The sequence below is a fragment of the Macrobrachium nipponense genome, chromosome 7, assembly GCF_015104395.2.
Source record: "Macrobrachium nipponense isolate FS-2020 chromosome 7, ASM1510439v2, whole genome shotgun sequence".
Taxonomy (NCBI): Eukaryota; Metazoa; Arthropoda; class Malacostraca; order Decapoda; family Palaemonidae; genus Macrobrachium; species Macrobrachium nipponense.
Window position 1 is genome coordinate 44966418 of NC_061109.1, and position 13583 is coordinate 44980000.

A 13583-nucleotide genomic window follows, 5' to 3' on the forward strand; every position below is an offset into this window, starting at 1 on the left:
TTGAAGTACCACCAAAATGATAAAGCTGTAAGCTCTGCATCTAATGTGACTCCAAGAAAAACAAAGGAAATGTAGTGATTCTCGATTCCCTGTTATATCATTAAAGGCTTAACTATCACTGCATATCCATGATATTAATGGTACTTTATTATCGCTCAGCATATGCACCACTCAAAGAATGTGCAATATTACTGGTTAAGCTATGATCAGCCATCGCACAACAAAGCAATATAGGAACTTAACAAAGGGAAAAATGATAAAACTCGAACCGAAAGAAAAACAAATATCCTATTACGAAAAAATGACAAATCTGGTAACTATCAAGTACCCAACTGGGAAGAAGCTGCGACAATGTCCGAACAGTGAGGGAAGTTTTCTCAAACAAGTCAGTGTTCCCTTTGCATGAAGTGGGTGTGGAGGGCGTACAGTAACAGCTCTGCTGAAGCATTGGCACGACGCTGGCGAGGTAAACTTTGAATGTTATCTTCCGATTCTTGTTTATCAGGGTTTGTCCCCCGAAAATATTTGTTTTTCTGATATACCGAGCGTCTTTTGATGAGCTATCGAAGAAGGAAATGGAAACGAGAATAACTTCGGAGATGGAATATCGTGATGCTAACGACAGTCTTTTAAGAATTAACATTATGATAAAAATGAGATTAGAACGGAGAATATTTGCTCTTAGCGAACTTCACGTGATTCAGTTTCTACCACAAGCAGAGAAGTTAGCTGCATTAGTCTCACCTCCCAATGTTAAATAAAGCAAGGAGATAGTCGAAGGTTACAAATAAAAACGCAATACTAGACATTCAGCTTAAAATCTGAAGAAAACATGCCAGTATAAACATGACTCATGAATTTATTTGTGGTTCTACATTTAAGTGTCACTAACTGTGGTTCTACATTTAAGCGTCACAAGTATAGTTTAACTCCCTTAATAATTACTGCTGATTTTACGTAGAAAATTAATAATGTCTATAGTATAAATCTCGTTCGGTTCCAAGAGGAAAAAATATTCCATATACATAAGCAAAAAACATACACATCACAAAAAATGGAAAATGGGGTAAGGTGAAAAACATTATTAGTATATATTTGCACATGTACAGAAAATATCGTTGGTTGTTGACGTAACAAAAGCTCCCATTTTTTATAATTTCTTAATAGTAACCGAGAACTACAGCACTGAGAACTAAATGCCCAATGAAGTTCAGGCAAACAAGAAAAAGTAAATGAAACTTTCAGCCACGTCCCATGGTGGCCTGTGATGAGGCTAAAGGGCTGCAATTTGGTATGTTTGATGACTGGAGGATGGATTATCAACACCCCAATTTGCAGCCTTCTAACCATAGTAGTGTTTTTTTTAAAATCTGAGGGCGGACGGACAGACAAACAAAAAACCACCTCAATAGTTTTCCTTTACAGAAAACTAAAAGAAGGGAGAGGGATTAAAGAGAAAAATGATGAGGAAGAACCACTATATTAAAAAAGGAAAACAAGAGAATAATGAACTGATTTTGCTGTAGCAGAGAAGAGGCCGTTCTCCGAAATGAGAAGTAATATAATAGTATCTTAGAAATATCCCTCTTACTATTTCACCCCTTGTATGAAATGCACAGTTTTCCCAATGCACACGGGATAATATCCAGGATATGTCAGTAGTTCTGTTCATACGGAGAACTTGACATGCATTATCGATACACTGATACTACCGGGTTTTGAGTGACCTTATTTTAATCACCGACCTTAACAAAGTGTGATAAATTGATTGATGCGTTTATATAATAGTGTCAATACCACCATTAATTCTCAGGTGCCCACTGCTGTCCTAAAATGCATTGAGTTAAGTGGTAGGGAATGAATGCAAACTGGGAATTTCATGAACACCGAAAATATCAGTTACAGAAATATTTCCTAAAGGAAGACAAATACATAGATCATTTTAAACTGAAAAAATATAAAGATAATTCTAAACTGAAAAAAAGGAGAAATATAAAGATAATTTTCAACTGAGCTCTAAATAATAAATAATGCTGACACATATAAAAGACAATAATTTACAGATGCAAATCAAGGTCTCGACCTTGATGTAAGCACTTTCACATCTTGGAGCGCTTCATGACATCTGCGCGGTGACCTTCCACAATCTTGAGTTGGAGGGAACATCCGGGAGCGCTATTCTTCATTTCAGTTATTCAGTCATCTTATCATTTATTCATCTTGGCCTTATTTGATATTGCTGTCATTTTTCCCTTGCCTTTTTTTCCACATGTGGGTTGGGCAATCTGTTCCGTGGCTTTTTGCTAATCAACAACTTTTTTCAATGTTGCCTTGCTTTATAAAATCGAGTGCATATGAGGGATGGTGACAGAAAATGAAGAAACGGGATAAACCACAATCATTAATTATACATAAAAAATGAATAAGAACGCCGAAAAGTTAAACAATGTCTCTACACGTTTGGGGGGATGTTGATGGAGTATGTTTAAGATTCAACAGATTCAAATATTCTCAGAAGAAAAACAGTTGAGTGAAATTCAAGGTAAACGTTTTGAAATAAATAAATAAACAAATAAATAAAAATAATGAAACGGAGAAAACTGTTGTAATTCCTCAGCCATCACTAATCTCGCCTGCTGTAGGTCCGAAACTCCAAACAACGGCACTGGAACCCATGTATCATGTCAGCTGCCTGGCATTAATAAAAAAATAATCCCCTACGTTCCTTCCGCTCGGCGATATTTCTATTGCAAAATTTACGGCAACTTTATATATCCTTTAAAAAAACGCAACTGACTGAGTGATCCTCATTAAAGGATTCTAACAGCATAGAAGTTACGAATGGTCATGATACCGTTTTCATCTGTTCCTCAGATGCGTTTTGTACGAATGGAAGGGGACAGTTGATATCGCCAGCCAGGTCTGAGGTCTCTGCAATGACGATATCTAAACGCGCCAAGAAACCGCATAGCCGGCGCCGGAGCGCCCGACAGAGAATTGCGAACATACCGGCAAACCTGGCGACTTGCCTGAACGAGGATAATATTTTTTCCCTTATGTTTTTCTTCTCAAAACTCTAGTGCGAATATGTGGAACTGCGATACAAGTAAACTTACACATCATTCTCAAGTACTTTTATATGTAGCTACACAGAAAGACGGATTTAGTAACTTATTTGAAATAGATTTAACCTGAACAAAACTTTTGAAATTAGTTTTGGGTAGAGCTGAGTTATTATTTAGGGCGGCCTACTTAAGAGCACTTTTCGTCTAGTTCAAGCGATGCGTAATTTTCTTATTATAAGGAACTAACCAGATGGGACAATATTGCTCGCCATTCATTCAAAGTACATTTCACCCAATCCATCGTCATAGCGAAAGGATTTGGGTAGTTCAAACATATGTAATTTCAGATTTTTACAACCAAAAATAAATTTAATCTAACCAATATTCAGAGATACAAATTTATGCATATAATCAATGGATTTTTAATATAATTTCTTATTACCCAAGGAAAATAAATTATGGCCGATACAAGGAATAAATATATTCTTCGCCATAATAAAAATATTACAACATTAGTTTAAGGATGGTATGATATACTGCAAACAACATGCTTATCAAAATAAAATTTCTGGTAAAAAAATAATAATTGGAATTAACTTTGTATTAAAAACAACGTAATCTTTTGTAATATATTGATGCTTTGAAATTATTTTGAAATAAAAACGTAATCTATTTAAAATACTAACACTTGGAATGAATTCTGAAATAAACAAATTGAATCCCTTGTAAAAAATATTAATGCTTTGAATTAATTAATAAAAAAAATTAATCCTCGTAAAAATATCTGGAATAAATTTTTGAGTAAACATAATGTAATCACCCGTAAAATATTAACACCTGGAGTGGATTTTGAAGTAAACCCATTGTATCCCTTATAAAGGATTAACACTCGGAATGAATTCTGAAGTAAACACAATGTAATTCCTTGTAAAATATTAACACTTTGAATCAATTTGAAATAATACAATGTATTCCATTCTAAATAATCAAAACTCAGAATGAATTTCATTAAAAACACAACAAACACAATGTGATCCCTTGTAAAATATTAACACTCGGAATGAATGTTGAAATAAACATGATGTAATTCCTGTTAAAAATTAAGGCAAAACATTAACTTTGTGCAAGGAATATCTCAAAGATTGTTTGACAGGTAACTACTATGAAAATCGTTGAAAGTTGCTCTCATATACTTTTTCGCGTCTTTCTGTTTGTTTATAAATTTTTCCGGAAAATTTTAAAGTAAAACCAATGAAATTTGGTGGTAAGGTGGGCTATGGGCCAAAGAGGATGTAATCACGTTTTGACAAGGGTCCAGATCCTGTTGAGAATAAAGGTAAATGTCGGGCAGTGTCGTCACATAATCTTGGAGAAATATGGCAGTGTAATGAGTTTCGTTATAGTGATCTTATAACTTTCAAAACTCTGTGAAGTTCTGGACCTTCAAGTGTGGATTTGGCACTTTATTTTTGCGTTGCATCACATAGAATTTTATTTATTAATTTGATGACAATCACTTGAAAAATCAGACACGGAATTTAGAATTCGTGCTACATATTAAGTGGAATGGGATGTAGGCCAAAGGCCAGGCGCTTGGACCTACGAGGTCATTCAGCGCTGAAAAGGAAATTGAGAGTAACGAAGGTTTTAAAGTTGTAATAGGAGGAGAACCTCAAAGCAGTTACACCATGAAACAACTGTTAGGAGAGGGTGGAAAGTAAGATGGAAGAAATATAATATGAACGGAAGTACAGTAAATGGAATGAAAGGGGTTGCAGGAAAGGGAACGGAGGCACGCTGCAAAATCCTTGAGTAATGCTTACAGTGCACAGCGTGAGGTGCACTGACGGCACTGCTTCCCTACGGGAATAAAGTCATAAGACTTGAAACTTGAAACGAGAAGTCTCGAGCAATTGGTTGTGATTGATAAATAGATTCGAGACATCTCGTCGGCTATTTGTTGCGGATAATACTGATTTAGTTATACTTGTCACTTATAAAGATTTCATTTCTTGTTAATATTTTTTATGTTATCAGTGTGAAAGAATAGGTATTATCCATCCAGAAAAGTACAGCTGTCATCTCGAGACGGTCTATAAATCGTAAAGTCCACGAGACAGGTATCGAAACCATCTCTCTCCCAAGGGAACTGTCAAGACCCATAAAATTTTTCACTAAATGCTAAATAATACGCCTTCGTGTGTCTGATAAATAATAATAAAAAATACTAGAAAAATGACGAACATTTTTTTTCTGCAAATCCCGTCAACCGATTCGTGGCCACATAACATGCTTTTAGTTCATCAGTAATAACTCCTTTATTTCATATCAAATCAAAGTGAGTGAGGTATCCTTGAAGAACAATTTTTTTTGTCTGTATACAGAATATGATTCTTTTAATATAATTTGAAGCACGCCACGAGATGTTACAATTTGAAGTAGATTAGAGATCTGTCAATATTCCACACGATTTTGCCTAGCAATATCGTTCTTCTTTTTATAGTGGTTACTATTGACTTAAGGGGTTCTTTCGAAAGTTCTGATTAGCTTCCTGGTAGTGTTTGGCATCTTTTTTCCAAGCGTTCGACCAAATATGATAGTGGAATACGTGGGAGGAAAGTTTTCTTCCAAACAGTTTCAGATTCCTTTATTCCTCATACCACTGGACTGTGGAACAACCTCCCTGAGGATGTTGGAATGGAATATATAATTTAGGCCAAAGGCCAAGCACTGGGACCTATGAGGTCATTCAGCACTGAAAGGAAAAATGAGAGAAGAAAGGTTTGAAAGGCGTAACAGGAGGAAAACCTCAAAGCAGTTGCACTATGAAACAATTGTTAGAAGAGGGTGGAAAGTAAGAGGGAAGAAAGAGAACATGAACGGAGGTACAGTAAAAGGAATGAGAAAGGGTGCAGCTAGGTACCGAAGGGACGCCGCAAAGATCCTCAAGTAATACCTACAGTGCACTGCATGAGGTGCACCGATGGTACTACCCCCATACGGGACCCTGAGATGTTACGGCACTGCAACCTCACAAGTTCAAACGAAGATGCTGTGCAATTTTACCTTGAAACAATTCTCCTTTCGTTTCATATTTACTTACATTTTATCTATCTATTTCTTAACTTGATTTGTTTTTTCTTGTCTAATAACCGATCTCTTCTTTCTGTGTTTCCTATGACCTTCTGTTCCTTCTCTCAAATGAACACCATATTCTTTGGAAGCTTGAATTGCAAGTCAATGGCTCCCGTGGGTTCGGTCCGTATGGATAGGGTTCATCTGAATAGTGATAATAATAATAAAACTGCATTAATCTCTTACTGAAGTTTATTAGTCATAATTTCTTTATTTCATGACAATTTTTTAAAGCTTTATATTACATATCAATTTTGACAAGATATTTATCAATTAATTCACTACATGATATCTATCAATTCTTGACATGATACCTAACAATTCTTCTGGCATTACATCACAATCTACCCAGGCGACCTGAATTTGCCTCTTGTCGTCAGGTTACCAAGTAATGTACATGACTTGGAATAAGCACCCGTTATTAAAACGTCTAAAACATAATCTTGGAGATTATATTTGTCACTACACGCTGACAAAATGGACTCAACTTTGACTGAAAATTTTTTCTTGAATATGTCATATGACGCAGTTTATCAGCATCAGTGCAAACATAGAAAAAAAACTTTTTTTTTTTCAAGATGAGTATGTTGTATTATTTTCTTAGCTATACCAACTTGAGATTTTTTTTATTTTATTAACTTTCGGGAATTATCCACAATTTTCTTCGGGATAAGTTTGCCACGGCATACGAAGGCGATAAATATGTTGTATCATTTTCTCAGCTGCACCAACTTGAGAATTTTTTCTTTTAACATTCGGGGATCGGATAATGCCTCCTAATATAGTTCGTAGTCCGGGATAACACAATTCTATCGCATGGACTTCATGATCTTCGATCATTAGATAGGGAGCATGGGTTAATTAGGAAGACAAAGGCCAATGATGCAGTGTTGTTTGGTTCCCTGATCTCTTAGGGGTCTCTTGCTATAGTCTCCTCCTTCCCCCCACTCCCTTCAACCCCTGACCCCCTCTCTCTCCCCCCGCCCTCCTGCAAAATTATTATGTCAAAGGAATCAGCAGTCATTTCTCAATCTTTGTTCATTTTTTTCTGAAAGAGAAGACTGCAATGGAATGGAATATAGAATTTACGATCAAAGGCCAAGCACTGTGACCCATGAGGTCATTCAGCGCTGAAAAGGAAACTCAGAGTGGGTAGGTTTGCAAGGCTTAACAGGAGGAAAACCTCACAGTTGCATTAAGAGATAGGTGTTAGGAAAGGGTGGATAGCAAGATGGAAGCGAGATAATATGCAGGGAGGTATAGTAAAAGGAATGAAAGGAGTTGCAGCTCGGGGCCGAAGGGATGCTGCAAAGAACCTTAAGTAGTGCCTACAGTGCACCGCGTGAGGTGCACTGACGGCGCTAACCCCCCTACGGCGCTGAAAGCAAAGTGTTCGTATTGGAACCGTCGTAAATGCAGGCTTGCATGAATCATGTGTTTGAATAAACGCCAGTTACTCTAACCAGCGCCGGAAGGAAAGGAATTCTTATGGTGTGCTTCTTCAAATGTTCAGATAAAAGTTATTCTTATTGACATTCTTATTTTGCTTTGTTTTTGTCGGTGTTGGTAACGATAGCTGCTGTCGCGTCGGTTTGCGGGAATCCGTCAACTAATCTTTTTCTTGTCTGGATATTTCTTTGGTAAAAGCATTAGATTATATTTACAAGACCTATTGGCTTATATATATTATTAAGCGAATGTTGTTGCGGCTGTAGATTAAGCTGGCCTTCTGACAGCAAGGACTCTTGTACCTATTAAGTAAATGATGGCGTGAAGTGGGGTCCAAAAAGAACTGTTATTAGATGAAGTCACTTTAAACATCCTAAAGATGATGATGTTTAAAAGTTTCCAAAAAAAGAGGAATCCTGTTTGCCTCAAGTTTTAATGATTTCATTCTTTACTAATGAATGTTTTGGAGGTTAGTTTATTCCAGTTTCTCAGTGAATTAGATACTGATTAAGAAGAATCAGCACACTCCTTCCCCCAACTCTCTTAATTAGCTAGGAAGTTTGTATTTGACCCAGTGCCTGTGGTGGGAGTATGCGCTCAGAGCGAATAATGTACTTCCTTTATTTTGCTCATATCCTCCATTTTTTGTTCCTGTGAGAAAGAAGATATTTATTTGCGCACAAATTAAGTTTTCGTTGGCATATTGTGAGAGAGCGAGTACGTGATCTGTCTCTCCGTGAAGCCTTCTCTCTCTCTCCTCCTGCTTCTCTCTCTCCTCGCTCTCTCTCAATTTTTCAATTGTCTTCGCAAATTGCTGTTCGTGGTGTACAGTTCGATTTTGTGATGAATAGATTCAAGTTTATAAGTTACGAGATTGCTCTGTATAAACGCTGATATTTAAAAGCCTTTCAACACACACACACACACACACACACACACACACACACACACACACATATATATATATATATATATATATATATATATATATATATATATATATATATATAAAGTCCTCAAACTAAAGCTTTTATTGTATTACTTTCGGTTTGAGATTCGGCTTTTAAAAAGAAAAAACTTCTGCTACCCTATAAATCATCACGCGTCCCAGATGAAAGACGAAGCATCTGATACGGACAAACTGGGTAGCTATAGCGTACATAATACAGCAAACGACTTAAACTCAATGTGGTTAATGAAATTATTCTATGAAAATCATTGCTGCTTTACATAGCCAGAGGATTCTTCTACAAAAGTAATTATTAACGCATTTTACTATTCAGGGACGGCTTTCCACGGTTCGCAGTATATTTTACTAACCTGCGTCAAAATCTATCATCGAATAGTCAATATATTTTCCCTTAGGCTGGTATACATTATGAAATCGCGAAGGTGTCACGCTCAAAACACAAGAATTCCGTTTTTGACATCTCTATCTCGCGCTCAAAACACAAGAAGCGCGCGCGCGAATTCCATTTTTGACACCGCTATCGGGAACTTGGTCGACAACTTGGCGGGAAGATACCGAAAGGTGTCGGAATACATCAACAGATTCCATAGAGCATCTGATACGGCGGCTTTCAGCCCCGGCGATCATTTCGTGTGCTATGGAAATACAACTGTACATGGGAGATAATCTGTTACCTCTAAATGTGAAAAAACAGATATAAAATACATGTAAAAGTAAATACATAAGTCTACGTGCTTACAGTACAGAGAGAGAGAGAGAGAGAGAGAGAGAGAGAGAGAGAGAGAGAGAGAGAGAGAGAGAGAGAGAGAGAGAGAGAGAGAGAGAGAGAGCATCCCTTTGTCTCTTTCTAAACTGAATATTGAAATAAAACCCAACAGCTAAGGAGGAAAGCCCCATGAAAGAAATTCCTAAGGAGGAGAAACTTGAGAGATGATAGTGCCATCTTGTTCAGGCATTATCTTAATTCCTAACACTGTTGTCATTATTACTGTAGTCAACTGTGACATGCACAACTGAATTCTAGTTCCTCGTTGGACGAGTGGTTTTAGCGCTCGGCTGCCAATCCGGTGGTCCGAAGTTCTATTCTCGGCTCGGCCAACGCGGAATCAGAGGAATTTATTTCTGGTGATGGAAATTCATTTCTCGATATAATGTGGTTCGGATCCCACAATAAGCTGTAGGTCCCGTTACTAGGTGACCAATTGGTTCCTAGCCACGTCAAAATATCTAATCCTTCGGGCCAGCCCTGGGTGAGCTGTTAATCAGCTCAGTGGTCTGGTAAAACTAAGATATGCTTAACTTTTTAACAGCTGAATTCTTAACACAACGAAGCCGTTGTCTACACGATTTCCACGCATATGAAAAAATAAGTACACTACGAAGTAATTGAAAATGATAATTATCATTATTCATAATGCTCTGGCATTATTATTACGACTAATTATGAAATGAACCAGTAAGCAAATTTAAGCGAGAATATCCGCTATAAGTTAGTGGCTGCAAAAAAGAATGAAAGAAAAAACTTAGTTACACTGACAGAATGATGAGGGTCGGGATTTAATTCTTACTACAAAAAAAAAAAAAAGCATTTACTGACCTTATTAGACGCTGTAAACAGCTGTTAAGACTGGCATTTCAATCTCTCTCTCTCTCTCTCTCTCTCTCTCTCTCTCTCTCTCTCCTCTTATCTCTTCTTATCTCTGCCCTTCTATAGCATTATCAACGATTTAATAATAAAAATTGAAATAAAATGGAAACATCGAATTCATAAAGATCTGTCTGTCTGTCTGTCTCTCTACTCTCTCGTCTCTCTCTTAATCTCTCTCTCTCTCTTCTCTGCCCTTATACATACACGATTATAATATAAAAATGGAACATCTGAATCATAAAGATCTCTCTCTCTCTCTCTCTCTCTCTCTCTCTCTCTCTCTCTCTCTCTCTCTCTGCCCTTATACATACACGATTATAATATAAAAACAGAACGACTGAATCATAAAGATTAACATGTTTTCATTTTAAAAATGAGCTCCTACACATTCAAGTTTCCTTGGTACGTCTGAAAGCAGCATCCATTAAATTTAAGAGGCCGAGATGAACGTACAAAAATATGAAACAGAATACATCCTAACAAGCGGTTATGACCAACTTCTCAAATAGTGCTCTTTTTTTGTACCATAAATCCTTTGTCATATTTCTTATTTCTTCTTATATCCGTTTTCAACGAGAAACATTGTTTATTTCCATATTTAACTTCTCTCTCCAGCAACTAATAATGTCTCTGTTTTCCAGAAGGAATACTGACAATCATTATTCAAAGGCAAATCTTACCTTTATACATTCATTCCCACACTGGGGGCGCTGAATGTTCAAACCTCGAAACAGACAATAATTTACTTTAATTTACGCAATAATCTATAATCCAGCAAACGATAACGATAATGATGTTGATTTTATTTCATTTTGATGATCAATAAGCCACTTTAACCCTACATAAAAGTGACCTTTCAAAAAGTGGTACTGTTCACTTTCATTCTTCTTCCACAGATCTCGAGAGCAAGCAGGTGTGCTGACTCGTCATGGCGGAAGCGTTTGAGGACCTCCTCAAAGCCATCGGCACTGGAAAATGGAACATCATGACCTTCTTCGCAGTTGCTTATTGTAAGATATAACAACACTGTGTCGTTTAGTGAATAAATAGGAATCACTATGAGGAGGGCAATACCACCCTGTGGTAAGGGTGTAAGAATACTACCACCGTAGGTTCTGTGTGTCGTAAAAGGCGACTAAAAAATACATCTGCTGCCTTGCAGTCTCACTTTTTTAGTAAAAGGCTAGGCCCACCACCAATAACTGTGGAAACCACTGTCATGCAGTCTTACTTTTTAGTAAAAGGCTCGGCCCACCGCCAATAACTGGTTGATGACAGAAAGGGCATGCAGCCGTAAAAACCCCTTTGCCAAATAATAAACAATGTCTGATGTTGTAAGGTTAGGCGCATCAGGCAACCGACCCCTTAGTGTAGGGATGACGGTGGGAAAGAAGAAAACTATGAAGAGGGCAATAAGTCACACGTTAGGAGCATGACCAGTCCATAATTATTATTCCTGGCTAAAAATTATTCCTAGTTAAAAATGAAGAGAAAAGGCGGTGTCTGTATATGACTTGTTCCAATGCCTTGGATGCATTCTCTTTAAGTACGGGTTACAAATCTTACAATGAAGAGATAAAGCAGCAGCTGAATAAGGCCATGTCAAATCACCATGTTATTATGCCACAACTACGGGTTATAACGTAGACAAAACTATTTGTCGAGTACGAATCGGGTCCTCATTTATGATCAGGTCCACTCTCTCTGTGATTCCTTAACAAAATACTGGTAACGAGGAAATGACAAAACAGTTCCCTACAAGGAGGTGACATACTATGCAAATGAATCTGACCAACGAGATGCGAGACCTTAACTGAATACAGGCGAATTACTACTGTGTACAATGCAGTACATTCTGCGAGAACAGGGTATCACTCGTCATCAAACCGAAGTGAGAGAGAGAGAGAGAGAGAGAGAGATTTGCTAATTACTCTCCTCTAAAAGTAAAAAAGAAAGGAATCCGAAAATAATCAAAGCCATAATTCGTAAATGGCAAACAGCTGCACTTAATCCGAAAAAGAATCAACCAACAGTCCCATAAGGAGTCAGCTACCGCAGTTAATTTGCATACGAGTCAAAGCTTACGCAAAACGCATTGCGTATTCGTATTTACTATTTTTTTTCCGCTCGTAACAATAAGATTTAATTGTTGATGTTTACATGTTTACTTTTAGCAATCGCCTAGCCCTGGCCAGTATCCCTAGCCTCCGGCTCCTGTACAAATACGTTATCTTTTTAGGGTCTCGACCATGGACCGTGATCACTCACCGCCATCTTGAATCAAGATGGCGGTGTGTCACTAGCTTCTGTTAAATTGCCGTCACTTTTTGGCGGCAAGTAAGGCCTTCCCTTCCTGTCCGTCTCCTACATTACCGTAATTTTAGACGGTTTTCGTATCCAATCATAAAAGTTTTCGTCCAACTTTCGCACTAAATTGAAGAACGCGTTCATAACGCACACAAACGTAAACAATCCCTTCAAGAAATATGCATCTTGACCTTGGATAAAGATATTTACTTAAAAGTAAGGAATTGTCTGGCTTATAAACAAGGGGAAAAAACCATAAACTTGCACGCAACTGGGGACATTACTAATGGAAATCTAATAATAATAATAAAATAATATCAATAACTTCGATGAAGTGCTCAAAAATACTGTATCCTCAAGAAAGGGTAAAGGATAAAACTGATAGGTCCCTTGACTGATAAGTCCCTTGATACATGCCTCTATATCAGTGCACAATCTGTTGTTTCATATCAATGGCTGCTCCTTGAAAGCTCAAAAAGAAATTGAAAAATAATTATTTCTGGAGAAGCAACGTGACCTAGAAGTAATATATATATGCTACACACCAAAGAAAAAGAGAAGACCCATCATTTGGTTTTTGGTTTTCTCAAGTAAATGAAATTCTTACGATGTCCAGGAACTTCCGAGGTACTGTTATAGTTTTGGGTTAACAACTGATATCTTATCCATCCAAGGGTATAATAGGTTCGGGCTGGATGATGATAATGACAAAATATTAAACCTGTGACCTTTTGTCGGTTTATCTTTATTAATTCCATCTTTATTTTTAGTATTTTTACTTTTATTTTTATTCTTGTTATTAATCTATTATGTTTAATTTCATTTTTATCATATTCAATTTTATTCTTATCTTTATTCTATTCTATTAATAAAATAAAAATAATAGCAATAAAATAATAATAAAAATGAAAATAGAAAATATAAAGTTAATAAGATAATAATAAAAATAAAAATCCAAATAGTCTTAAGTGAATATGTTGAGACCTAGTACAAATATTTATAGCTGAAA

The 13583-nt window shown here is 36.8% G+C and overlaps 1 protein-coding gene across 5 annotated transcripts in view; it reads left to right on the plus strand.

Annotated features, from left to right (window-relative positions):
* The first annotated feature begins 346 nt into the window (after positions 1 to 346).
* Positions 347 to 13583, plus strand: part of LOC135217696 (organic cation transporter protein-like) — a 66856-nt gene continuing 53619 nt past the window's right edge. For 2 of the 5 annotated variants that reach the window (XM_064253674.1, XM_064253673.1), the window contains exons 1-2: positions 347 to 466; positions 11164 to 11277. In XM_064253674.1, coding sequence (XP_064109744.1) covers positions 11243 to 11277 — 35 coding nt within the window. In that variant the 5' untranslated portion in view covers positions 347 to 466; positions 11164 to 11242. Of the gene's footprint in view, positions 467 to 11163; positions 11278 to 13583 lie in introns of those variants that run through there. The other 3 variants (XM_064253675.1, XM_064253677.1, XM_064253676.1) reach the window with 3 other exon arrangements.